Source organism: Falco cherrug, chromosome 1, assembly GCF_023634085.1.
Source record: "Falco cherrug isolate bFalChe1 chromosome 1, bFalChe1.pri, whole genome shotgun sequence".
Lineage (NCBI taxonomy): Eukaryota > Metazoa > Chordata > Aves > Falconiformes > Falconidae > Falco > Falco cherrug.
The window spans coordinates 70,424,571-70,451,969 of NC_073697.1; the positions used below are offsets into that span (position 1 = coordinate 70,424,571).

General features: G+C 39.8%; 2 protein-coding genes across 4 annotated transcripts in view; both read left to right on the forward strand.

Annotated features, from left to right (window-relative positions):
- Positions 1 to 13,530: 13,530 nt before the first annotated feature.
- LOC102048764 (radial spoke head protein 4 homolog A-like) lies at positions 13,531 to 21,009 on the forward strand. The gene is made up of 6 exons (XM_027802601.2): positions 13,531 to 14,346; positions 14,879 to 15,110; positions 16,747 to 17,502; positions 18,625 to 18,769; positions 19,602 to 19,719; positions 20,369 to 21,009. Exons 1-6 carry the CDS (start codon positions 13,841 to 13,843, stop codon positions 20,616 to 20,618), a joined length of 2,007 nt encoding a protein of 668 aa, XP_027658402.2. The 5' UTR covers positions 13,531 to 13,840; the 3' UTR covers positions 20,619 to 21,009.
- A 351-nt stretch (positions 21,010 to 21,360) lies between these two features.
- The window catches only part of CENPE (centromere protein E), a 38,231-nt gene continuing 32,192 nt past the window's right edge, over positions 21,361 to 27,399 (forward strand). For all 3 annotated transcript variants that reach the window (XM_055720463.1, XM_055720478.1, XM_055720473.1), the window contains exons 1-8: positions 21,361 to 21,423; positions 22,254 to 22,345; positions 23,200 to 23,289; positions 23,368 to 23,486; positions 24,527 to 24,646; positions 25,596 to 25,677; positions 25,871 to 25,938; positions 26,013 to 26,084. In XM_055720463.1, coding sequence (XP_055576438.1) covers positions 21,368 to 21,423; positions 22,254 to 22,345; positions 23,200 to 23,289; positions 23,368 to 23,486; positions 24,527 to 24,646; positions 25,596 to 25,677; positions 25,871 to 25,938; positions 26,013 to 26,084 — 699 coding nt within the window. In that variant the 5' untranslated portion in view covers positions 21,361 to 21,367. The remainder of the gene's footprint in view (positions 21,424 to 22,253; positions 22,346 to 23,199; positions 23,290 to 23,367; positions 23,487 to 24,526; positions 24,647 to 25,595; positions 25,678 to 25,870; positions 25,939 to 26,012; positions 26,085 to 27,399) is intronic.

A 27,399-nucleotide genomic window follows, 5' to 3' on the forward strand; every position in this document is an offset into this window, starting at 1 on the left:
ACATATAAGATGAAAGATAGCAGGATCTCTTAACATATAGCCAGTTCTCTTCTGTCTTGCACCACTTTCATACACCACTCCAGTAACTAGACTTTACTCAGCAGAATTACTCCAGATTCATGTCTAGGCAGAGTAGAACTGGACTTTAATATCTTAGGATCATCATATGGCTGACAAAAGCTACTTCCAACTCATCCTCAGGTATGTGAATGGTCAATTATGAAATTAGGTGGAGGCCTCAGTAATTTCAGAATTACTTGGCTGGCTTACTGAATCCATTTAGGGATTTTGTTCTTATTTCTTAATTTTACCTAATAAACCTTAAATTTTTCTCATTATTTCTTCTAACCTAAGCAGAGCAGAGAAGCTGAGTGTGCATTAGGATAAAAATGTGAAATACCTGCCTACTAGTTGATCTCTCAACCTCAGTAAAATTTCTCTCCTTGTCCCTCTTCTCTCAGCTTCAGCTCCCATGCAGAATTAGGGCTCTAAATTATGCTGAGAGACTATAACCAACATGGTTAAGAATAGCAAATAATCAGATCATTCAAACTCCAAACTCACACCAATCGTAAATATTAGAAAGCAGATGTTATCTAACCAGAGGACAACTGTGGGCCAGAAAGGAAGACTAGGATGGAATCAAATAATTTTTCATATCATAATAGTACAAATAAATACCATCTGGACAGCCACAACTCTGATTTTTGTAGAAGAAAAATACTTTCTTTTGCAGTACTTTCCCCAGAAAAAACAGTGCTCATATCTCTTTTAATGCTGAACTGCTTCTTTTATGTTCTTGGACAGTACTCAATATTTGTATAGACAAACCCAGAATCCTTAATATTGGATTAAAGGATTACATGCAGTGGGTTTTGCAGCCTTTTTCATTTTCTCACTCCTATCACACCAGTATTTACTGAGTTGAAGTGTGCTGAAGGCAAGTTCAATTTCCATCTCTGCTCAAGGGAGTGATTAAATTTAGCTGATGCTGAGAAAAAAATTCAGTGTGATGAACATAGCAAGACTTGTATGAGAAAGGATTAGTACCACAAGCAAAACAGAACTACCAAAACACCTGCAAAAAAGCTTACATATAGAAAAAGAAGTAGGAAAGAAATGGAAATTTAATCTTTTTCTAAAAAAGCAAAACCAAAACACTATAAGCTCAGGATTTAAGAATATAAAACTCAATTGTATATTTCAATACCAAAGAGCATTCTAATAGCACAATTCAGCTTCATTAGAATAATCCTTAATTTTGAGAGTTTGGAACATAATTTAAGATTTGGATTTTTGTGGCTAACATACATCTTTTACAGAACTGAAACCTAAACGTGAGTTTCACTGAAATTTGGAATTGCTTCAAATTTTGCAGCATTTACTTATTCCTGGCAATAACACATTGAATGGCTACCTCCATTAGGGAAAACTATTCAAACATTTGCTCCTGGCAAAGTGGAGTAACCCTTCCTATAACCTGAAACTTTCCCACAAACTGAAACAGCAGTTAACCATCTCTTCACTCAAGATCAATGAACACTTCAAAATCAACCATTGCATGCAGAGGACAATTTATACAGTAGACTGAACACCTTGTATTAGAGTTACATGTTAGTTTAATTCTTTTTTCTGTAATATAATTGGGTTTAACTGACAGCACTGCCTTTTCAAGACTGAGAAAGGCTGAGAAAGAAATGTATTGACCCAGCACAACCACATTCCAGAATTTTCTACATTTTTACCATTTAGAAAGAGCATGGTGCAATCTCAAAGGCATAGATAGTGGCATCCCTCTTCTAAGGATTCGAATGTGTTTTCCATGACAGAGGCAAACATATAAGAAAGGATTTTTTTTAAACCCTGGTTTTCCTCAAGGAGCAAAACACAAGGGTGTTGGGGGGGGGGTTGGTTTGCTTTTGGGCCGTTTGTTTGTTTGTTTGTTTTTTAAGAAAGGAAGCAGATCCTCTAGGAGCAAGCTCTGTTAAGCAAAAACTCTGTTAATCTGTTGAGTAAAAACTAAGAATAAAATGAGCCCAAAATTATCTAATCCCTTTTTCATTAAATGGTGATTTTTAAAGCACTACCATTTTGAATTAGGGGGAAAAAATAAAATTAATGATCTTCAAATTAAGCTTCAAATTACTCATAACAACTATGTTAGATCCAAGCATATCAATAGCAACAAAAAAAACCCAACCCTGTTCATCACAAGTTGCATAGAACCATTTTTATTTAAAAACAGCTCAGGCTGATAAATTACCACCCACAATACATGTATGGCTTCATGTCTGTTTTAAAGAATGATTGCATATGCAATTAAGCTACCATTAGTCCTGACCACCTAGAAAACTTGGAGCTCATATATATAGGTACTTTTGCTTTAGCAAGGCCTTTTGAATACTTCATACTCGCAAGTGGGCTATTCATACCAGCTTTTTTCAGAAGCTGTAAATGTGAAAGCTACTACCCATCACTGCCATCCCATATGCCTTGAGCACTTAACGACTGGGAACCTACCCATTTCCTGTGCCAAGTGGCTCATATCAAGTTTGGGATCGTTTTGTCTAAAGATCGTAGCCAAAACTGTAAAAATTATTACCAGTCATTACATACCTAACAACCACAATGATTCATGGCTCGTCACAGAAAACAAAATATCTCACCATAGTGAGGAAACTGGAAAGCTTCAGGCAACATCTGTTCTTCATGGGCGAGAGTGCACTGCTACAGGAAATCAGCGCTGCTCTTGCCTGATATTTATGCAAGCTTTTCTATACATATGAAATAACTCTCAAAAACTGTTTTATTAGTAAAACTGTACTGTTGCCTGGTCCATCTGCCTAAAGCAGTATCATGGTTTGTAATTTTATTTGTTCATTTAAGCAAATTCATATGGTATGGGAAAAAACAGCAGACAGTAGAGTTCAGTCCAGTTGCCCCTTCCAAATGGTCAACGCCAATATCATCAGCACATGAATACAAAGATCTAAGAGGCCTCCAAACATTGTAGCACTTCCGTTTCCCCCATTAATGTCCCCCTTGAGTTAAACTGAATCATGACCCTAAACAGCATTGCCACGTCACTGTTTTAAAGTGGCTAAGCAGCTTTGTATTAGTGTAACTATGCAGGTAATTGCTTATCAAAGCAGTTCTGCTGATCCAAAATAGTTCCCAGTGTTGGAAATCCGTGATTCAGTTTACAATCTCTTGGATGATTGCTACAAGTAAGATTTCATGCTTACTTGGCGAGTTTTAAGAGGCAAAAGAGTTTTCAAGCTGGAAAGCAAAGCCGTGATTCTTCCCTTTAAAGAAAGAAGTCAAGAAGATGCTTGGACACTGTTAGGGAATATTGCTATTACATCCTCAGCAGAAAGACTAAAAATCCAGGATCTGACAACCAGAAGACACTTCCTTCACCTGTGAAAGCCCAGCATGAGATCTACACTCTTTCTTACCACGTAAGAAGGGAGGAGCTGTACTACTCCTTCCTCACCTGAGCCCCTCCTAAAAGACCAATCGCTCAAGCCAGTGGAACTTCATTCAGTGCAATACTAGCTTTTGTAATCTTTGATCCAGTTCAATAGGAGTTATAATGCAACTTGTTTTCAGAACCAAAAATAAAAATAAAAGCTTCTAATTTCAGAAGTGCAGCATGTCAATGAATGGAAATTTGTGCCTAACGGATGGGTACCCAATCTATTCTTCACATTAGGCTACTGTACCTCTCAACAATTAGACTTGAAGACACTTGGAACATCAATCATCTAACATATGAGTCAATTCTTGCTACTGTTGCGATAACATTCAACTCCCAAGACTAAAGTAATTTCACTTGAAATACTCAGACAAGTGTCAAATTATATATTTCAAATATAAAATCTCTTCTACAACAGAAGTTGAGTTTATTAGACTATTAATGCTCTAATCTATACTAAAATTGTTCCTGCCATAATGATACAAGTGTGATGCAAGAAAATCCCACACACTAACAGATGCCAGTCACCACAGCAGCTGTTACAAGGAAATTCCTACCCTCTGCAAGTAAGACATGGGCTGGTATTCCCATATGCTTGCACATTAGCGCCAAAAAAATCAAGCAAATATACCTGTAATCACGAGGCACAATTACCTAATGACAGAAGGGAAAGACCTCCTTGATTCTGCCATCTGAGAAATGTTTGTTCTTGTAGCTCCCCAAAAGCTCCTCATTTTGTTTTTCACCTGTGTCCAATCAGATGTCATACAGATTATATGCCATAAATATGTAACTGTCAAGTCATTTGAGGAAATCTCCTTTTTCTAGGAGGCTGATTGAATTGTCCAGTGGTGAGGCTTTTAGAGCATCAACATTTGTGACACTCAAGCAGCTAGTGGTAAATGCTGCCACTGGTGTACATTATTTACAAGCTCATGATGGACAGAGTTTACAACATTCATTTAGTTTTAGATTTGTTTTCAAGTTACAAAACTCATTCAGCCATAGTAGAATCAGCCCACACTTTTAAATCTAGAGTTTACCTTCTACAGGGCTTCACCATGTTTAGGGATTCAAATCTTCCATGTAAATAAAGCACAAGGTTTGCTACCCTAGATACGCTTTCACATAAAGCAAATGGGCGGTGCCCGATGTTAGAGGAGCACAAAACAGTAAATACAATGAAGTCATGGGTGGACAGTGTGGGCAAACATTCTAATTGGCTAAAATTAAAAGGCTGCTATACAATCCATAACAACCGAAACACACTCTCATGTAACTAATCCCTGTCAGATTTATTCTTGAGTATATTAACTGAAAATTGAATACTTCAGACAAGGTGACTTTTGGTGTTTGAATCTTGGTAGTCATATGATTTTTACTTACTATGCATTTGTTAAAGTATTTTTCATTCTAACCCTCAAAGGTACTAGCAGAAAAATCTTTTTAGAAAGACTTTAAAAGGCTCTTCTTATAGATGAAATGAAAAAGCTCCATCAGCACAAGTATTTGAAAATACAAACTAATGAATTATTATTTAACTTCACCACTATTGTCAGGGGCCTAAAACAACAATGCTTAATTAAGATGATGCATGCCCCAAGTCTTCTCCCAGGAAACTGGTGAATCACAGCAGGGTCCTTTCATTGCCAAATATGTTCCCAGAATTATCTGAACACATCTGTTAAAAACATATAAATGGCATGAAGTCTTCTGATGTTAATTCAGATTGATTACTTGTTAAACATATTTAATTCAGGCAGGAGGGAGGTTAATTGATGTTTACATTAGGATAAATAAAATAATGGAGAAAGAGCAGCTGAGGTACTTTTTAAACAGCAAAATTTATACATTTCAGATTAAACACATGAAATAACCTTAAGGAAAAAAAAATCCTTTTCATTTTTTACTCTTGTGTACCTACCAATTTAACAGATTTCAGTGCCTGAATAATATTGACCAAGCATGGTGCACACTGTTTCTGACAACAGATAAATTACATTCTCCCATCATCAAGCAATGACAACTTCTAAACCCTATTACTTCACTTTATTGTCTGTTTACAGGAACAAATGCATTACTAGACAAAACACACTCCTGAAAGTATGTTGCATCTAACTAGAGAAATGTTTTCTACAAATGTTGCCTCCTGTATACATTGCCCTTCCTTTGAATCTCAGAGCCAGTAGGAATTTAGGCAGCTGACATTGAAAGAGTCAGACTAGGTCTTTTTCAATTTTTTAAACTCACTATGATTTTGCCTTTTCAGTGACTTTTCAGACATCTTTCTGGGCTAGATCTCGGAAGCCTACCAGGAAAATCTCAGCTTCTTCTCTTTTAATTGTTGTTTATCCAGAAAGGGCTAATTCAGGAAATCCATTTTAGGAACACAACTACTGTTACTGCAACTCCAACCTCTTTCAAGGTGGTACCTCCACAAGTGAAATGAATTTTACCTTTAGCTGTTGATTTTTAGGTACAGTGTTTTCCTGACTTCTGGCATATTATTAACCAAACCTGTTTGCCCTTCCCAAGAGTTAGTCAACTTATTGATTAGTAAAAGCTCCGTCAGCTTGCAATTTAGTGCATAAACTTAGTATGTTGTTCTGGAGTATCATTAATGAAAAACACATAATGAAGACTCCTAACACAGGAGCTGGAGCTATAACTCTGTCCCTGAGGTAGAGGGAATTTCACTAATTAACTCCACAATGGAATTTGGCCCTCTAAGTAAAATCATGGTCACTTCAGGAAGTAAAGCACTATCTGATAAACATGGTGTTTGGATCTCAAGTATTTTAAAAGAAATCTCAAGCTCTATTGTGAATTATTTTAACACCTTTACTATTTGCTCCCCATGTTTTCTGCTGTCAGTACTGTATCCTGGAAAACAACTGTTGGCTATGAAGTATTGGCTCTAATTGTTTCCATCTTTTTATTGACTATACTGGAATCTCCTAAGAAATTACGCATGACTGTGCTCCAAGATCATGGGTTTGCTTTATAAAAGATGAAAAAACCAGCTTTGAATATTAAGTTAGAAAGAGGACAGTTTACCCAAGTCCCCTTAGACAAACCCAGTTCCCTTATTCGAGATGCAGGGAATATGATTTCAGTCTTAGCCTGAAGGGAGTTGTATTCAGGTCTCTCCCCTTCTGAGCTCTACATAGGCTGGCAAAAGGGTATATGATCCAGCAGCTGTTCCTTAGAAACGAAGTCCCACTTATTTCTTTGGACAGTGAAGGAAAAGGGGAGAAGCTGCTTTCTCATTCAGTAGAAGATCTATAAATTTGGAGCCTGAAATAATCATGACCTCTTTCAGTTCTGAAAAGGGTGAGTAAAGCCTGAAGAGATGCATAATTCATAGCATATCATGACAGATTTTCCACACCATTCAGTTAAGCAATCCCTGGTCAATGCATGGATTGTCACGTCTTTTTAACTTCCAAACACTACCGTATGTATATTAACTCTAAGCATCAAGGAGTTCTCAATCTCACTCCAGACAGCTGAAAGTAAAATGTTATAGCCCCCAAGTTTTACACACTTAAGGGTACTTTTTAAGATGTTCTTACAGTTCCTTACACAGACACAATATTTCTTCATATTTTGACAAAGGAATGCAAATAAATGTACGGTTTAATACAGATGCTTTGCACACCTATTAACACAGACAGCTAAAGAAGCAGTTTTCACCAACAAAATAGAGGAGAGAAGCAAGTTTCAAATGCAGGTGAACAAGACATTGTTTACAATGGTTTATATAAAAATTTTGCAAGAAAAACACAAACTAATAGAATGTATTCTAATATCTAAATTATAGCATATTTTCAGTAGAAAACTTATTTATATGTAAAATAGGATGGAAATTGTTGCACCAAAAATCTAGTGATATTGCAGCAAAGTTACTAATATAAAATATAGGGAAAAATATCCCAGAGACACTTCATAGGTACTCCCATTTACTTCACCTAAATAGTTTTTTGATTGCTGATGTAAATTTTTGTCTTGTCATGCTTTTCACAGACAGAAAAAAAGATGTGGAGACTAGGTGTCTATTTTCATTGAAGTGAAAATAGAAGCCCTATCACAAATAATAAAGAGGAAAACAAAGAAGAAAAACAAATTATTTCTCAAGTTAACATGTTTTTTCCTAGAATAAGGTTGTTTACAGGAAGTTCTACATCTCTGGAAAAAGAAAGTGGGACAAAGTTATCTACAACAATGGAGACTGAACCTAGACATCAAATTGACAATGAATGAGTATTTACAGAATGAGAATTTACAGAAATTAATTCCAGACAAAATGATTGATCTAATGGTATTTCATGAAATAACAATTATAAAGATTGTGATGATTTCCAATAAAGATAAATCAAAGTGAACTTCAAGGCTTGTTTCACTATAAAACTTTGAGTATTATTGCAAATGGAGAATGCAATTACATTGTGAGCTCAGTAGATATAAATTAAAACATACCGTTTCTGAGCATACTGCTATCCTCAAATGAGTCAATTATTAGATAGCACAGTCAAAATAGCATAACATAGGACAACTTGCTTGGACATTGTTGAAAAAACATGGCCTGAAAAGTTGTATTTTTTAAAAGTTATATTCAGTAGCATGGATTTTCTGACAGAATTGAAATATGAAGATGGATTTTTGAGTAGATTTTTATATTTATTGAGTGGCAAGCCCCTCCTGTAAAGAATTTAAGTATGAACTTAAATGTATGACTAATCCTAGTAAAATACTGAAAGATCTTCTGCATATTCCTAAGTTTCACAAAACCTCCTAGCCATTCTCAGAGTCCCTGATTAAAACAATGCCATCTACACTTCTGAAGGATTTTGATTTTAGAGTATTTATTTTCTAAGTATTTGATAAATAGTAAAGAACATGCTTAGATAGTCCTTCTCTTAATTGTTTGAAAGGGCAAAATGTCTGGACTCGTTCTTTATTTCCTCATGTTTTGCATAGTTTTGTAAAATACTGCTGAATCATTATACCCTGCTTTACACTGCTACTGCAGACTACAGGGTTAACCACAGCAGGGGAAAAAATAATTGAATCCATTCTCTCTACAATGAGAAGTCCTGTAACACACACAGCTAGGGAAAAACCAAATAGGAATTGACTGAAATTTATAATTCTCTTGAAGTGACGATTTACAATCCTCTTGCACTTGCTCAGCTTCACATAAGAATTAAACGATTACATATAATCATTGTAAATTGAAAGTAGTCTCTAATAAATATGTTTGTTTTATCACAGTAAACTGCAAAGTGATAAGTGAACCTCCCTTTTATTAATGACAATAAATTGTTGTCACTTAACCAAATATTAACAGAAACAAAATCCCCAAGAATTTCTACATTAAACAAAAACTCCCCTCCCCTTCATCCCTGTATCCCCCAAGAAAGGGGAATTTTAGATGCACAGCAAGGAGAAACGAGCCTGCAACAAGCCAGAGCAGAGGACTGTATTGGATGCTCATTCCACCACACCACTGCCATCTGGTAGCACCGTTGCAGTCATCAAAGACCCCGAACTCCCAACAGCCCACATTTCCACTGTTGTAGCAATACAGTCATCAGAATCTGTACAGCTCTGAGGAACAAATTTGGGTATCTTCAACATGAACCACTGAAACAGGTTCAGTTGATGAGAATAGTACAGAAAGACTCAACGATGCATAGTTATGCCTTTTAAAGAGAAGGCACTACCCGACATTCCAATTTCTCTGCATAAGTTGACAAAGAACACATAACAGAAGCCTAGTGGGCCATATGCAGATCCAAGTCAGGCCCACTTGAACTCTATCACAGCTGTAATGCACTAGCAAGGATCACCACTGCTTTTCATCTCATCCTAGCAAACGTCACACCACACAGCCTCCAAAATCTGCAGTTGTGATCTTAGAGATTTGTAGGAAATGGACAGTTCTGAGCACCAGCACAAAGTATCTAGGCTGACACTGGTTAAACCCAGCATGTATTTAAAAGTTGCACAACTTCCACACCCTCTTTGCCAGAAAACTAAGCTTTCTCCTCACAAATAGCAACCAAAAACCACCATGCTTTGATGGTACTGACAGGTAAGAAATTAAATTATTAAATTTCATTTAAGAATTTCAAAGTAAGAAAAATAAAATATAACAATAGGCTTGTGGGTCAAGATAAGGACAGGGAGAGATCACTCACCAATTACTGATATGCGCAAAACAGACTTGACTCTGGAAAATTAGTTTATTACCAATCAAGTCAGAGTACAGTAATGAGAAATGAAACCGAATCTTAAAAATACATCAATGAAAATTATAATAAATTAGTGATGCAGCACCCAGAAAGCACTAATCATGGTGTCCACTGCACCTTTCAGTCAATCAAACAGTGCCCCCCAAAAAATACCATCACCTTCGGTAACATAATCACAAAGACATGACATTCCAGTATCTGAAAAACTATCAACCTCAATTTCCTGCACTTCCCTTAACAAAAATCCTTGCCATGTCACTGTAATAACATAGCTTGAACAAAAGCTTTGTTACAACATATTTAGCACTCAGATTACCAGGTGACAAAATTTTTTTACTCCCTTGAATTTTTGCTGGTCCACACCAACATTGCTGCCACTGCACAGCTATAGTTAAATATCTATTGAACATTATCCTGTAGGATTCTGTTGCAGTATTATGTATCTATTTCTGACTTCTCTGTATCAACAAGAGATCATCACCACACCTTGCTGAAACATCTTTCTGCACTGTAGTACTCCTTACCCTGCGCCACTGTACATTTTACATATGGCCTAACTTACATTAATTGTAATATAGGTTTTCTTTGCTGAACAATACTGAAAAGATAAAGCAGTTACCCTTTCTTGAGTAGCTGCTTCATGGAACATCACAGCTAGAAATACAACTTAATTCTATACAATTTTTATAGAAGTGAGTTACTAAAAATCAAATTCTTCTTCCAAATATGAAATATGGTTACCAAATAAAAAGGCATTCACAAGTAATTTGCAAGTACTGTGCCGCCCTCTGCAGTCATTGTGCAAGATCTGCAAATGTATCTGCAAAATGATTCTATGCACATTCCTTGCAAGGACCAATGGGTCAATAATAAAACCTCTACAAGCTGAAACCCAGCAGATGTAACATTTTTATGATGTTGTCTTACTTGTTGGAATCGTAGGAACACAATACAGAAACTTTTTATTTCTTCATATAAATGCTATTAAAGTTTGTGGCAACGTATGTTTCACTGCTGTTTCAGAATGGGTCAGATTCATCAATGGTACTTCTGGCATTAACTCTCTTGGAATTTGACAGAAATTTGCAATGCCCCATCTGAAAATTTTTTTCTGGTTACTTCTAATAAATAACCAAAATAAACTGCATTTTTTAAAAGTTACATTAACTGACCTACCAATGACAAAGAAGTCTATTTTACAGTTCCGGTATTGCCGTACTTCAACACAACTTATAATCTTAACAGAGCATTTTGCTGAGATTTTTATAGCACTGTGGTGAGTTGACCCTGGCTGGATGCCAGGTGCCCACCTAAGCTGCTCTGTCACTCCCCTCCTCAGCTGTTCAGGGAGACAAAGTATAAACAATAGGCTCGTGGGTCGAGATAAGGACAGTGAGAAATCACTCACCAATTACTGATAGGAGCAAAACAGACTTGACTTGGTGAAATTAGTTTATTACCAATCAAGTCAGAGTAGAGTAATGAGAAATGAAACCAAATCTTAAAAAGACCTTCCCCCCACCCCTCCCTTCTTCCCAGGCTGAACTGTATTCCTGATTTTCTCTACCTCCTCCCCACCCCCCAGCAGCGCAGGGGAATGGGGGTTGTGGTCTATTCATCACACATCGTCCCTGCCACTCCTTCCTCCTCAGGAGAGGACTCCTCACACTCTTGTCCTGCTCCACCGTGGGTCCCTCCCACGGGGTGCAGTCCTTCAGGAACAGACTGCTCCAGCATGGGTCCCCCATGGGGTCTCAAGTCCTGCCAGCAAACCTGCTCCGGCACAGACTTGCCACAGGGTCACAGCCTCCTTCAGGCATCCACCTTCTCCAGCCTGGGGTCCTCCACGGGCTGCAGATGTATATCTGCTCCCCTCCACCTCCACTGGCTGCAGGGGGACAGCCTGCCTCACTGTGGTCTTCACCATAGGCTGTAGAGGAATCTCTGCTCCAGTGCCTGGGGTGGCACCTCCTCCTCCTTCTTCACTGTCCTTGCTGTTTGCAGAGTTATTCCTCTCACATATTCTAACTCCTTCCTTCTCTAGATGCCATTGTACTTTAGCAACAACTTCATCCCTTTCTTAAATATGCCATCACAGAGGCTCTACCACCATCGCTGATGGACTTAGCCTTAGCCAGCTGTGTGTCCATTGTGGAGCCAGCTGGCATTGGCTCTGTCAGACACAGGGGAAGTTTCTAGCAGCTTCTCACAGAAGCCACCCCTGTAGCACCTCTGCTACCAAAATCTCGCCACACAGAACTTCTTCACATGGATACCCTAAGACAATACTATTGTCCCTGTTAAATTGTTAGAGAACACTTGACAGCTACCCTTGGGTCAGCTGTAGACATCTGCTAAAATGCAGCTCCTTAAAAGGTCTTTCCCCCCCCCCCCCCCCCCAAACCTCACCTGCTCTATGCATTTGTTTCAGAACCTCCTTATTGAATACTAGGTGTGCTATTAACTTTACTCAAACAGTAAGAGTTCTTCACCAACTTAGCTATGAGCAGTTAAGGAGATAATAATGCATGTGAGCAAGTTTTACACATATGACAAGGACTGGATATTAACATAACCTCAAATAGCTGTTCAAGTAGATAGTACTGTAGCACAAAATACCTGACGGCGCTACAAAAGCATATAGCACTGCCTTACTATGTTTCTGTAAAACAAATCTCAAGTAACTAAATTACTAGAAGTTAGCAGGTTCTTCCACTGTAATGTGACATTTGCCCTTTACATTTTAGTATTTGAATACTGTTGCAAACTGACGTTACTCACATTGTGGTCAGTTGTCTCCTTAACATTGATAGCATCACAGGATAAAACTGTTTTGTACCAGAACACCTTCATTCCAACTTAATTTACATCTGCTTTCTTTCCTTGGATCTGTAAATACAATTTTTTAGAGTAATCATCAGGATTTACAATACTTTTCTCCTCCTCAAAGAAAAAAATTTTGTACTTTACGGAAACAGCATGATACATCACCACTAAACAGGAGAAGATTAAACTGCATTTTCTACTGCACACAACGAAGACAAGTGAATGTAACTTGTTTCTTTTTAAACAAAGATTAAGCTTTTGAAGACCCATACTTCAGCTCCCAGCAGACACCTAGAAGGTTCTTGTACCACAAACGTTCAAGACAGAGTACTAACGGTGTTTGTAGATCATGATAAAAGGAAACAAGCAGGGCTTGAAAACCCCTCAGAGAAAGAGGCAGCAGCTCGGGCAGGCTGGGGTTCCCCGCTCAGCAGACGCCCCAGACCCGCGGGGCTGAGAGCAGCGAGCCCGGGCGCGCCGCCCGCCCCCACCCCCAGCGGCAGCCCCCTCGGGCGTGGGCGGCGCTTCCCGCCCAGCGCTGAGGAAAGCTGACGGGGGCAATGGCCCCCTCAGAAATCTGGGCGCGGCTGCCCCTCGGCGTGCGGCGACGCAAAGGGGACACCGCGCCGCCCGAGCGGCCGGCAGCAGGTACCCGAGCGCAGCAGCCCCGACAGCTGCGGCGCCTCCAACGGCTTCAACCGCGCGAGGCTCCGCCACCGCTTCCAACGGGCTCCCTCAGCCCCGCCGCTCCCCCTGCGGCGGGCAACCTGCTGGCACCTCCCGAGCGCGGGGAGAAACGAGGCGGTAGCGCCGCCTGCCGGCAGAAGCTGCGGCCCCACGCGTTCCGGCACGGCACGGCAGCGCCCCGCCGGGCGGCCCGAGCAGCAGCGGCCGGGTTACCTCAGCGACGCCCGCCCCGCCCCGCCCCGCGGGCGGCAGCAGCCGTTGCTGCGCGACGGGAGGCGCTGAGGGTGGCCGAGGTGCAGCTCGGCGCCCCCGGCACGGCCCGCACGGCCCGAGCCAGGCCGTGACCGAGCCTCCCGAGGAGCCGCCGCCCCAGGCTGTCCCGCGGGAAGGGCAGGAGCGCGGCCTCGGGGAGCACTTGTGGCCCGGAGGCGGCCCCGGCCGGGCCGAGCTGTACACACCCTACCCGCCTCAGCAGGGCCCCGGGCAGGCACCTTTTGAGGGCTTGGAGACTGAGCGAGACCCGCATCAGCCTCAGCAGTCGGAACGGGGGGTAAGGCAAGGGTCTGGTCAGCCACCGGGGCTGAGGGACAGCATGGATCAGCCACAAGCACCCGACCAAGACCACTACCAAGCACAGGACCGAAGAAGTGTCAGCCAGACCCATCCACCAGAACAAGCACCGTATCAACCACAGACCCTGATCCAACACCTCGATCACCCACAGGGAGCAGAACAAGGCTCTTACAAGCTACAGGTGCCCGAAACAAACACCAGCCAGAGATATGCACTGGGACAAGACTCTTACCAATCACAGGAGGCAAGGCAAAGCATGTATCAGTCGTATGCACTAGAATTAGACCCTTACCAAACACAGAAATCAAAAAGTGCCTATCAGACATACGCAGCAGGACAAGATCCCTATGAAGCCTATGAACGCCGGCATGGACCCTATCAGCCACATGAACCAGGTTATGGTCTTTATCAGCCAGGATACAGTCCATGTGATGATCAGATCCCTGATCCCAAGTCCCGAATCCTGGCAATTCAGAATGCAAAAGCCTATTTACTGAAGAGCAGCACAACATCTGGCCTGAACTTGTAAGTCTGAAAAAGGGGCAGAATTGAAAGGGGTAGGAAGTATGAGTGGAGGGAAAAGTGTTGGCAAAAGAGAAAAGGGTTACGTTAAGCAAGGGTGAAATTCTCTGTGTGTGTGTATATAGCATGGGAGAATATGCTATACATAAATTTATATATAAATCTGTTTATAAATGCAATAGTCATCACTATGTGATACTTGTGTGTGTCCAACACCTTTCAGAATAAAAATTCCTGAGGGAATGCATAGAGGTCAAAGGGAAATTGATTTGATTAAGAGCAAGTTTAAATTCAGCTTCAGCTCCTGAGGCAGGTATGATATACACCAAAAGTGGAAGACAGGATTACTTATACATATATATATTATATCAGACTAATTTCAGGTCTAATTTCCCATAATGCTCCATGATGCAGTTTCATCTAACTATTTCAACAATTTCTCCAAAGCTCCAGGTGATTAGCTGCTACTTTTGATACTAAAAACATCATCTAAGACTTGTATAGTAGGCTAATAATATTTACATTTTCACAACAGATATGATCATCTTGCTAATATGCTAACAAAGATCCTGGATGAACAGCCCACAAATGCTGTAGACATAATTGAGAATATCAGCAAGGATGTGAAGTGGGCTCGGTTTCAGAAAAAAATGGACACTCTTCGAGATGAATATGAGATTCTTCCAACATTTGAAGCTGCAGAAAAACGTAAAGCTTTGTTCCTCAAGGCAAATGGAGAAGGAGATGAAGAACTAGAAGAAGAGATAGTAAGTTATTATCAGAGAAAAATAAGTATCATAGATATGAGGGAATGCATGGGAAGATGTCAGGAAGGGAAAGGAAGAAGGGAGGAAATTGAGGTCTTTGTAGTATTGCCTCTCATGATCATGTAAATAACAGCAACCACAGTACCATGTACCCTCTTCATAGCTGAGCTGGTCCCATGTCTAGCTGTGAACAAGAAAACCCATCTGGTTATTATTTAGTTGGGTTTTTTCCCTGTAGTAAATCTAATATGCCGAGCCTTTACAATCATATATGTTCTAGAGATGATGAACAGAAAGTAATGTTTACAATATCTCCAATATGCCAGTTCAGCATGGAATATTGCATCCAAATTTCTTTATCTAAAAGTGGCATTTCTTTACACAAAGTGACTATAATTCTGGACACCACTTTGAGAATATTGTGCACAGCTGCTACTGTAAAATAGAGAATGGAGAATGTGTGATCCTTCCAGCTCCAGCTGTGGTTCCATTCTTTCCTTCTCCAACTAAAAAAAAATAAAAAAAATGTTATAATGAAGAACTACTAGAATTGAAAAGCCACTTCTTAAAACAAGGTATTTTTCCATATTTGGATGCTTATATGCAGAAGCATTTGTACACAATGAAAAATTAAGAGAATTATTATAATAACCAAGGGAAACTAATCAACAAGATACTGATTTTCATATGAAGTTGCCAGTATATATTCAAATGAATTACCACTGCAGAATACAAATACTAACAACAGAAGAGATAGTCTTTCACCTTTTCCATAGCCTATTACTTATTTATAGCAACAGTATACAATGGTAAAAATAGAAAAAAATAGGCTATTTCAGAAAGGGATCTTGAATTTTTCATATTTCTGTCTATCTGCTTTGATATAAGAAAGCTGGTAGGGCCAAAGAAATTCCACACAAAAGTAGCACTCCTTCTTCCAAATCCCCTACCCCGCTGTGTACAACTTCTAATATATTTGTGTGATGTAATCACCTACCCCCATGAAATGAGAGAAGGGTGATAAAGCGAATGGAAATAATTGAATCATTACTGGCCTAGTTCTGCTTCCACTGAAGCCAGCTGGAGTCTTATTATGGACTTCAGGAAGAGCAGGGGCCAGTATTTTAAAACATACAGGGATCTTTATGCCAAGGTTTTCAAAAGAACAACATTCACTCCAAAGAAATATTGCTGGTTTGGTGTCTAAATATATAAAATATGTATTATATTTTCCCAAAATGTATCTGCCACAAACACAAGGAAACACACAGTGACACTGTTTGTGGGCGTCAAGGCCTCTTACATAGCTGACATGCCCTAGCACTGAGGTCCTTTGTAAGTCTTGTGTAAGCATTCTGACTTTCCTTATTTTGCAGTAATTAGGAGTGGGAATTTTGAAATCCTGTGTTCTAAAAGCTGCAGTTCATCTGTATTCTCTTCTTTACCCTTAAAATGGCATTTTTATTTTTTCTAAATGATAGTGAAAGATGTAGTGAATGAATGTCTGCAAAGCATTTTGAGGGAATGAGTGGCACAACAAGAAAGTGAAGTATAATGCTCAGTGGATAACATGTATAATTTTTCAAATAGACAATTATACTGTTCTTCAGTTCTAACTCCGGATCTTCTTTCCCAGGGAGAGATTCCTCTACCTAATGTGATGGAAACAGCCTTTTATTTTGAACAGGCTGGAATTGGTTTGAGCAAAGATGAATCTTATCACATATTCCTTGCCCTTAAAAAACTAACTAGTGTTCAGCCAATCCAGATCTGTCGCTTCTGGGGCAAAATTTTGGGCCTGGAGATGAACTATATTATAGCTGAAGTACAGTACCATGAGGGCGAAGAGGATGAGGAAACAGAAGAGGAAGAAGTTATTGAGGAAGGAGGGAAAGGGATGGGTGAGGTTGAAGATGAAAACGAGGAGAAAGAAAAAGAAGACGAACTACCAAAGACCACCTATAAGCCTCCCCCTGTCATCCCAAAAGAAGAAAATGGGACTGGGGCTAATAAATATGTCTACTTTGTCTGTAATGAACCAGGGAAACCCTGGGTGAAGTTGCCTCCAGTGACACCAGCCCAGATTGTCTGTGCCAGGAAAATCAAGAAGTTCTTCACTGGTAGGCTGGATGCTCCTGTTGTGAGCTTTCCTCCTTTCCCTGGAAATGAGGCCAATTACCTGCGTGCACAGATAGCTCGGATCTCAGCAGGAACCCATATCTCTCCCATTGGATTTTACCAGTTTGCAGAGGAGGAAGGAGATGAAGAGGAGGAGGGGGGTGGAGAAAGAGATACATATGAAGAAAACCCTGATTTTCAGCCTCTTTCTGTGGTTGAAATGGTAGATTCTCTCTCCACATGGGTACACCACGTACAGAATATTCTAAAGCAGGTATGTTCTGGCACAGCTCACACTGACTTCAGATACCATTCACACTGTAGTACTCGTGGGGTTTCAGAATGTAAATTACACTCCTCACCTGAACATTTGAATTCTTCACCAGGAATGGTATTGAACTGAAATATTTTCTACAGAAAATATATTTGAGATATATATATATAATATACAAATAATTTTGCACATATTTACATAATAGCAGATGTATAAATACATATAAATACATATATTTAGGAAACTTCTAGGTGCAGCACTTATTCCAAAGATAACATTATGGAGTTAGGCCTTGATAGGTAACACTAATTTCTGGTAATCCTCTATAATGGGTTTTCTCTTTTGAAGTCCTTACTTGACAAAAATGTTTAAATTCTCTTTTCTTGGGTACAATGCTAAAATGCAGATAGCTTACAATTGTATACTAAATGGAACTTATTTGATTTTTTCTTCTGGTTTTGTTTTTTGTTCCTTACTTCCTACTGTGAAACATGCGAATGAAAAAGCTTAAAAGCTCGTCACACCAGGCTAGTGCTGGAAAGAGGTATTACTAATTTGATGATCATTGCTGGATAACTTGCTGACCAGTCTACCAATTCAAGAATGCTAGTGTAAAATAACAGCAAATATTAGGAAATAAGGCTTAAAATTATTACCAGCAAAATAATAGTGGTAAAAATAAAATCTATACATATTAGAATCTTAGGAACATTTTGTTATGTTCTTTTGACTGGTAGCTAAATAACCAGGCAGACTTTAAAAAGAAGGGGCAAAGTCTGTAAATTAAGCTTCTTAGTTTGCAGTAACTGGTAATCTAGCAAAGATATAAATCCAACTGGCAAGGAACTGAAGACTACAAAATAACAAAAAAGCTGATGACGGACGTATAGGGTTATTATGAAACAGTAAGCAGGGATGAGGAGGGGGACGAAGGGTATAGGGAACACTCTGCCAAGAGGATACAATATTCTGCCCACAGTATACCTGTTACGGAAAATGTATTTTTCTTTTCTTCTCCCCCTCCCTTACTGCATGTGCATGTGCCTGAACCAATTGTTTTAACTGGCCTGCATTCTTTCAGTGATTCTTACATGGATTAATTATTTTCCATATCAATTATAGGGCCGCTGTGTTTGGCTTAATCCTTTTCAAAAATCAGAGGAAGAAGTAGAAGAAGAAGATGAAGACGACGAGAAAGCAGAGGAGCCAGATGAACTACAGCAAGAAATCGGACCACCTCTTCTCACTCCACTCTCTGAAGATGAAGGTATTCTTCATGGAATATGAAGTCTTTGATAGGGAGTTACTAGGAAAGCTGGCATGTAGGTATTATATATACCTGCAGTCTTAGAACTCTGATACTTTGTGGAGCAATATAGTTTGCCCCTGTAGGGTAAGCACATTCTTTTATAAAATGGATGAAAACGAAAATGGTTAACAGTATTGACATTAAAACTGAAATAACTGGGTTTAGTAGTTAACAATCTTGTTGAGAATAAATGGAAAAAATACCTCAGACTTGTCAGGCTACTGCAAGTTCAAGACAGCTCACTACATGAAATACATTCAGGTATTTTTCCACCATCTTTTTAGGCAAAAAAAAAATATGTGTGCAAGTGTAAATATATAAATACATATACATACACATGCACAGATATACAAATAAGATTTTAGATACTGTACCATATTATTGCAGCAAATCATGGGAATATGGGACCCTGAATATTAGATTATATCAACAGTAAATTATTTTCCTACTCTCCATTCTTTGCTCAAGGTGAAATATAACTATATAATTTACCCGTAAGTGATAACAAGTCCTTGAAAAAAGAAACAGCAGTGAGTACTACTGAATTTCAGGAGCATGATCTTTTCTGTACATGGGTCTCAGCATTCCTGTACTACCTACCCATACATCCAAACCATCTGTTTCAATACAGCGCCTACATTTATTCTTTCTGTCTTACGGTTCTTCTAACATGCAACTTAATATAACCGTTGCTTGAATTCTGTGAAAGTCTTGTAGCTCAGTCTTAAATATTTTGCAGAGGCTCGTAAGTCAATTTATTCATAGACTCTGTGTGTTTGGCTGCCTCCAGGAATTCAGAACATCCCTGCTTGGACAGCTCAGCCTTCTACAACCCTGATCCCGCAATACGCTGTTGCAATCCTCCAGTCTAACCGATGGCCCGGAGCATATGCCTTTGTGTCTGGCAAGTGAGTTGCTTGGTTACAACACAGACCGTGTATGCTAAACACAGATACCTGTCTAATGAAGTTAAAGTTGCTTTATTATTAATTCATGACTGAATTCTAACTATTCCAGAGACTGATGCAGAAGTCACTTAAATACACACAGCAACAGTACACATGTATTTAAGACTGAAAATGAATTAATCATTGGAAAGGCAGGTATAAAAGTTAATGGATGTAAATGTCCAATTATTATTTGGGCACAGTCCTCGATTTGAAAGCTGTATTCTTGTGTTTGTGGTACTTTTTACAACAGCTACATTCAGTGGTTCCAATGTTCATTTGTTTCCACTACACATGGTACATTCCTTACCTCTTCCTGTTTTTAAATGGGCACTGGAGCTGGCAGTGTCAGGAACAGCACTGTTACCTGTGTGAAGTTGGAGTCATACTGCAATATAGTGGAGTGACAGAGTACAGCCTTCATCATTTTAGCATTTGGAGATTTTTAAGCAGAAGATGGTTAAAAAGAGGTGTTGTCTTTTAAATACTTCTGTTATAGGATATCTGCACCACAGTGACTTTTTGCACAGCAGAGCAAGGAAGCCTGACATTATCTCCACTGATGTTTTGCTGGTGGAAGAATATGTGATCTTTCGGTTTTCTTTTTCAGGAAATTTGACAACATCTACTTTGGCTGGGGTCATAAATACAGTCCAGAGAACCACACTCCCGCACTGCCTCCACCAGTGCAACCAGAATACCCCAGCGGGCCAGAAATCACTGAGACAAGAGACCCCAGTCTGGAAGAGGAGCTGGCTTTCAAAGCTGCGAGGGAAGAAGCCTTAGCTGCAGCAGAGGAAGAGGAAGAAGGCACTGTTGAGGAGGATGAAGAGGAGGAGGAGGAGGAAGAGGAGGATTAAAACACAGGAGAAAAATGTAATTTTAAGAGTTTAAACATGAATTAGTAGACCTTAAAAGAAAGGCAGTTTTCTTTCTGATTTCTGTAGGCTCTTCTGTGTAGCTACCTTCCCCTCCTTTCCCACCCCTAAGCCTGCTGCTGTGAAGATTGCATCGTTGTCACTGGAAGAGAACACAACGAAGCAGCCTTGTTTCAGAGGAGTGGGCAAACACAGTCTGCTTCTGGTTCCTAGAATAACACTGCTTTGTAAGGAGTAACTACCGTTCACCCGGCGTGCACGTTGTTTTTCTAACCCGCGCTTCAATACCTTTATAAATTTTACTTAAAAAGAAAAAAAAAGTAATTGTATACAAATGTCTCTTTTATGCGCGAAAGTATACTATTTACATTCAGTAGAGAGCTTATTGAGATACTGGCCGAGCGCACCGCAACACCCCACATCCTCCTGCGTACCCCGCCGGCCGCCGCTCTTCATGGCGCCGCAGCCCTGGCCGGCACCACCGCGGGACGCTCCGCAGCCGGGGGGGTGCCGCAGGCGTTCGGCCGTCTGCCCCCGCACCACGCTTTCCCTGCTCCCCCGTCAGCCCGTGGCGAGTGGTATGCTCCGCCGTCGCGTCAGTCCTGCGCGGGCCAATAGGAAGCGGCTTCGGGAGTAGTTTAAACTCCGGCGGCGGTTGGGCCAGTGCGTTGCTTGGCTGGGTGTGCGCGGCAGGCGGCTGCCCTCAGGTCCTGCGCGCGGCGCCTGCGGGGATGGCGGACGAGGGAGCCGTGACCGTCTGCGTGCGTGTGCGTCCACTCATTGCCAGGTGAGGCCCCGGCCGGCTGGGAGGGCTGCGCCTGAGCCCCGGGCCGGAGGGGAGGCTGCGGGCGGCCTCAAGGTCCCTCGGCCTCCCAGGGTGTTGCTGCGCCTCCCCCCGGCCTTCAGCAGGGCCCCTCGGGAGCGCCGCTGCCGCCTCGCTGTTAGCCCGGGTCTGGGCTCCACCCGGTGTGCGAGAGCCGGGTCACACACGGGGTAATTAGCTTCTTACGCGTCTCCGCAGAGATGGGTGCTGTGTGGTCAGTAATTCCACAAAGCTAGCACACCTCTTAATACACAGTATATCTTACACAATTTGAGCAGCCGTCGCACTTAATTTTCACAGGTTCTCGTAAGCCCCGTCTCTAAAAGTACAGCGTTCTTTTCCCTGAGTGTGCTATGTGGGGAAGGCGCTTTGTCAGTAGGAGACTCTTTGTTCGAGGGTGGATCTTTTACTGTGCTAATTAGGTTAGATCACACATAGTTCCAGTAATTTTATGTTTTGTCTCTTTAATGATTTGGTTCTCCTTGAGCTTATTTTGTGTCCCAGCTTGATATGTTAATAGTGTCTACTCCTTTCCTCACAGCTGTGTTTTAATAACTGTACGGATTTAACTAACATCCTCAGATTTTTCAAATTCTTTATTGTCTTTCACTATAGGTAGTTATGGTTCTTTCCCCTTGCTTTTCCATTTTTAAAGTAAACAATCCTCATATCACTGTGGAGAGGGGGAGGTGGGGTCACAAATGTGGGGTTGCCACCCCATGGCGGGAGGGGGGTGGGCCCATTACAGGAGCAGAGTCCTAACCTAATAACCTTAACAACATCTCATCTTCTAGAGAAAATGATCTGGAACATAAAGTGTCGCTGCACTGGAGAAGTGAAAATAATACGATATCCGACGTGAATGGTACAAGAGTATTCAGTTATGGTAAGACTATAAAAGCAGTTCATTTTTATGCTTACACGGATCTTTGTTACCATACTACTTGAATGTGCCAACTAACATGAATGACCTTAACTTTTTGCAATACCCTTGAACCTCCTTCCAACTTCATAAATTTGAAGATGTGCCATTGGGGCATGCAGGATGTCTGTTGTAGTCAGTACCAGGAATGTGCTTTTGAAGTCAGCTTCCTGATGGATGTTGCTTTCTCTGTTCCTGTTTGTGGCGTACAGTGGTTTTAGAAAACATGAGCGGGATTCTTTTCAAATTAATTCCAGTTAGAAATGGACTACGTTAGCTAGTCCAGTGCATTTAGGGAGAAGGAGGTGGGGGAACCTAAACCTAAAATGGAAAAGTGCCTAGTGTGAATGTTAGATTCTCATAACTAACAGCCTTGCTTTGAGTCTCTTCCTACTGATCTGCTCATTAACATGAATATAGCCACTACAACGATTTTTCCCAAAATGCAGATTCAATCAAAGTGTTCTCCAGGCTAGGAGTTTAATCAGTCTGTCTTGTCAGGCTTACAGTCCTCAAAAATAAAGTAGCCATAATTGGTTTGGGGATTAAATGGGGTGACTATATAACTGTGATCATTTTTTTTTTGTTGTTTTTTACTTGTCTGTTCATTGTATCTTTCTTGGTACTGTGTTTCATATCTCTTTTTTAAAAAAAAAACAAGCCTGTGCTGGTGCCACAATACATTTTATGTTTGAACTATCCTACAATCTGGTGCCCACTTACTGGATTTGAGGTCAGCAATAGTGAGTAAGATGGCAGCTTGGTTTTGACATCCAATACAATGGATTCACATGCTTTATTTTAAAATTCTTTTCAAGATCGTGTATTTCAGTCAAGTGACAACACTCAGCAGTTATATGAAGGTGTAGCTGTTCCAATTATACAGTCAGCTGTGCAAGGTTATAATGGTAAGTCTTAAAACTGTGTTTAAATCCTGTTTATAATGTATTTCATACGTAATTAGTAAAAATTAACCATCTTTCTAGGCACAATTTTTGCTTATGGACAGACTGCTTCAGGGAAGACATACACAATGATGGGAAATGAAGATTCTGTAGGCATTATCCCTAAAGCAATTCAACATGTTTTCAAAATCATTTGTGAGGTAAGCAATTCCATTAAATTGAAGTGACTGAAAGGACTAGTAATATTTGTGATTGTCACATAAAAGTTAATTAGTATCAAGGAACTTATGAAAGAAATTAATTTATCTTGAACCATATGTTGCAGTTGCTTTGCTATCCTTGCAAAGATGAGTGGTTTAAAAAAAAAAGTAATGGGACTGTTAGCTGTGTTCAGACTTGATTCCTACTATGGGGGGCTGTTAAACTTGCAAATACACTAAACTTTGGTTACAAATACAAACAGATGCCTGCTCAATGTGGTAGGTGAAGCAATGTGAAGCTTTGCTTATTCTGTTTTTTAAATTCAAAAAAATTACCAGTATTTAAAGACTTTTTAGTGGGAAGAATATGATACTAAATTTACTTATTTCAGGCTTTAAAAAGAATCATAGGCTAATTGCTCTATGGTAATAGGAAGCAAAGGGAAGGTGCAAGTCAAAACAGTGATTTCCAAAACATCATCTGCAGAGCACTTGCTTCTGACCTGAGGGTTTCAGGCAATCATTAAGTGACTTTCACAGCCCCTTTGAGGAGGTGTAGAGTACCTTAGGGGGTCTACAAAAGTAACTGAAGCCAAGAAAATTTTCCATGGTGCTGTAGTCCTTGAGTTCATTGTGCAGCCTTTCCTCAACCCAGTATTGTTTACCAGGGAGGCAGGGGAAGAAGCAGCAGCAAGGTAAATATAAGCAAAGAGGGAGAGAAGACTAGGTACACAGAGGAAGGAGCCTAACCAGGAGGAGGTTAGATATGGAAAGGGTATTTAAGTAGGAGAGTTATTGTCATGCTTCTGTAGGACAGTTACCTTACTTTTATAGCCTACTAAAACTGATATAGTGTTAATGCAGCTGGAAGGAGGTGGGGTAGAAGAAAAATAATTCTGCATTGGTATTGCTAATGTATGAAGAGGATGGGGGGGGGAGAAATCTGTGGAATGGTATCCAAACATATTCATTGACTTAAGAATACTTGCATTAAAAGGTATTCATTGGTTAGTCTGTTATTTTTTTTCTTTGAACATTAGATTCCGGATCGAGAATTCTTGCTAAGGGTTTCTTACATGGAAATCTACAATGAAACCATTACAGATTTGCTTTGTGATACCAGGAAAAAGAAGCCTCTAGGAATTCGTGAGGATGTTAATGTAAGTGGATGTTATATAGTGCAAGTACCATATCTGCTTAGATTGAAGGAAGGTGTTTTTTAAAACAAAAAACAGCCTTCAGAGGAATCTAGTTGAAGACTTTCCTGTGTCAAACTGTGTAATTGTTATCTTGGGAATTAGCAGAAGGACACTTGATATAGTAAAATAACAACAGTGAAGTTGGGCATACTGTTGCTGCTTTATCTTTATAAATGTTTGTAAGAGAAAATTAATCTCTTTAGTTTTTCAGGATAATATATTTTATTGAACTTAGACAACACCCAAGTAATCACTGTCAAGCTAATAAAATTTATACAAACATGATATTAAGCTTCTAGTTTAATGTGTTAGTAGTCTCCACCAGAAATACAGTTACTATAATACCATCTTCATATCATCTATGATGTAGGTATAATTTTCTTCTACTGTAATCATAGAATAACCATCAGGCTAGAACAATTCAGTAAGACGATCAGTAGGGAAACATAAATTTATATTAATGCCATCTTCAGTTATAAAGCTTTGTAGCAAATAGAAAAATAAACCACCAGTTTTTGATTGTTTAGGCCACTGAAAATATGCTTTTGGAACTTGGCAAGAAAGGAGACTTGGCAAGAAAGGAGACTTATCAGTTATGATTATGGCCTTGTAACATTTACTGAGAAAGGGACTCCTGGATTCACTTAGAAAGTGTCCGGAAGACTATTTCCCTTACCAATTTTATTTTTAGCAAGTTTTCTAGATATGTTTCTTGTGTCTTTAGGCTACAGTTCTGATAAAGGTCTAAACTTTCCTCATACCTTGTGTTCACAGAAAAAACATTCAACTGATGTTGCTTCCTTTTAAGAAGGAAGCAAACTTGAACAAATGCTATAATAATTGCTAGTAATGTTAATGTATTGAAGTGAGTTTGAGTTCAGTAAGATTTATTACTGTTTCTGTTCTTAAGAGGAATACGTATGTAGAAGACCTGATTGAAGAGGTAGTGGTTGCTCCAGAACAAGTTATGGCATGGATCAGAAAAGGAGAAAGTAAGTTGTTTAGCCAATATCAGCTGATATCTTAGAAAAGCATTGCTGAATATATCTAGCATCATGAGGTATCTCTTTGAGATTATATTCAGAAATTAATGTTTTTAAGATAACAGACAAAAAGCATGATTTTAAAGCTATGTCCAGTTAACCAGAACATAAGCAGAAGTACTCTAATATTGCTTTTTGACAGAAAATCGCCATTATGGAGAAACAAAAATGAACGAACACAGCAGCCGTTCTCACACCATCTTCAGAATGGTAAGAACTGTTTCACTATTAGGAGGGGTTTTTTATTTTTGAACTGGCAAAGATTTTATTGTACCCTCTTCTAGATCATTGAAAGCAGAGAACGAAGTGATCCTGCAAATGCAAACTGTGAGGGAGCAGTGATGGTATCCCACTTGGTAAGCTATACTCTCAAGAAGTTATTAAATAGGCATTTAAGTAGAGAATTTATTGTTACCACTTGTTTGAGAGAATAATGTTACTTTATTGTGACACTACAAGCATGGTTTGTTGTTAATGTCTAGCAGACATTTCTTGGGCAGGTGATCAGAAATATGTTCACTGTATACAGGGAGACTCCTGGGGTGTTACCTAGAGGATATCTTCCCACCAAAGGGAGTTCTGACATGGGAGTAGTTCCTACACAATTCATGCTGGACTGGGGAGTTCACGCCCTTCCCAGAAGTGTAAGGGGCTATTGTCAGAGTGCTCTTGCATTTTGCTAAACACTGCTTTCTCTACAATTGTTCCCGACTGCTGACAAACCTAGTGAACTTATTTGTAAAATGGGTAATGTTAAGGCTTCTCTTAGCCTCAGAATTAATTGTTAAAAGAACACGTGGCTTATAGCTGCGAAGGCCAGGAGATATTTTTTTTTCAAAAGTAACACCACTTAATATCTCTTTAGTGGATTACTAGGATATGAAATACTTTAAGCTGGGGGGACTACACTGCTCATCTCTAGAGGAGTGTTTTGGTTTCTGAAGCCTTTTCTGTACAGCCTTTTCTTGATTCTCAGAAGAGAATCCAAATCTGAAGGAGTGAGAAAAGTATTAATGCTTTTCCCAATTTAGCAAGCTTGAAGTCCATCGCGTGCATTGTGGAAAGAGCTTTCTGTTCTGGCTTCATATGAAAAAGCTCTGAGATCTGAATGTAAACACTGCTGGTGCAGTATTTGAGCAAACTGCCTGCTTTTTTTTCTCACCATATCTTAATGGTTCTACTCCTTATACACACCTTCTTCCCTGTCTCTGTTCCAACTGACTTTATAGGAACCTCTGCTAATGTGGAGATAGGGAAGGGGTTTTGGCCTTTTTGGTCTGTTGCTGCTTGATGGAGTTAGTACAGCATTTTACCATTTTAAACAAACTAATTAAAGTGAGGGCTACTTGCTCAGACAAATTGTTATGGGATGCTATAAAGGTCTAACTGACTTTGAACCAGATTTAGAGTGAGGCTTCTCCTCTGGTGTACCATTTCTTCCTTTCCTTATCACCACAATGACAGGCAAGGAAGAGACATACAGCTGGTACAGGACAGGGTGCTAGATAATCTCATCTAGGCTCACTTTCCCATGAAAGATGGACTGGATTTTCTGTGATTCTATGAAGCCTCCTATGGCTTGAATCTGTAGTGAATGCTTATATACTGAGAAACGGTTTATTTTTTTGTTATGGAGGGTAGAGGGACTTGTAGTGCATGTTTGAAATACTG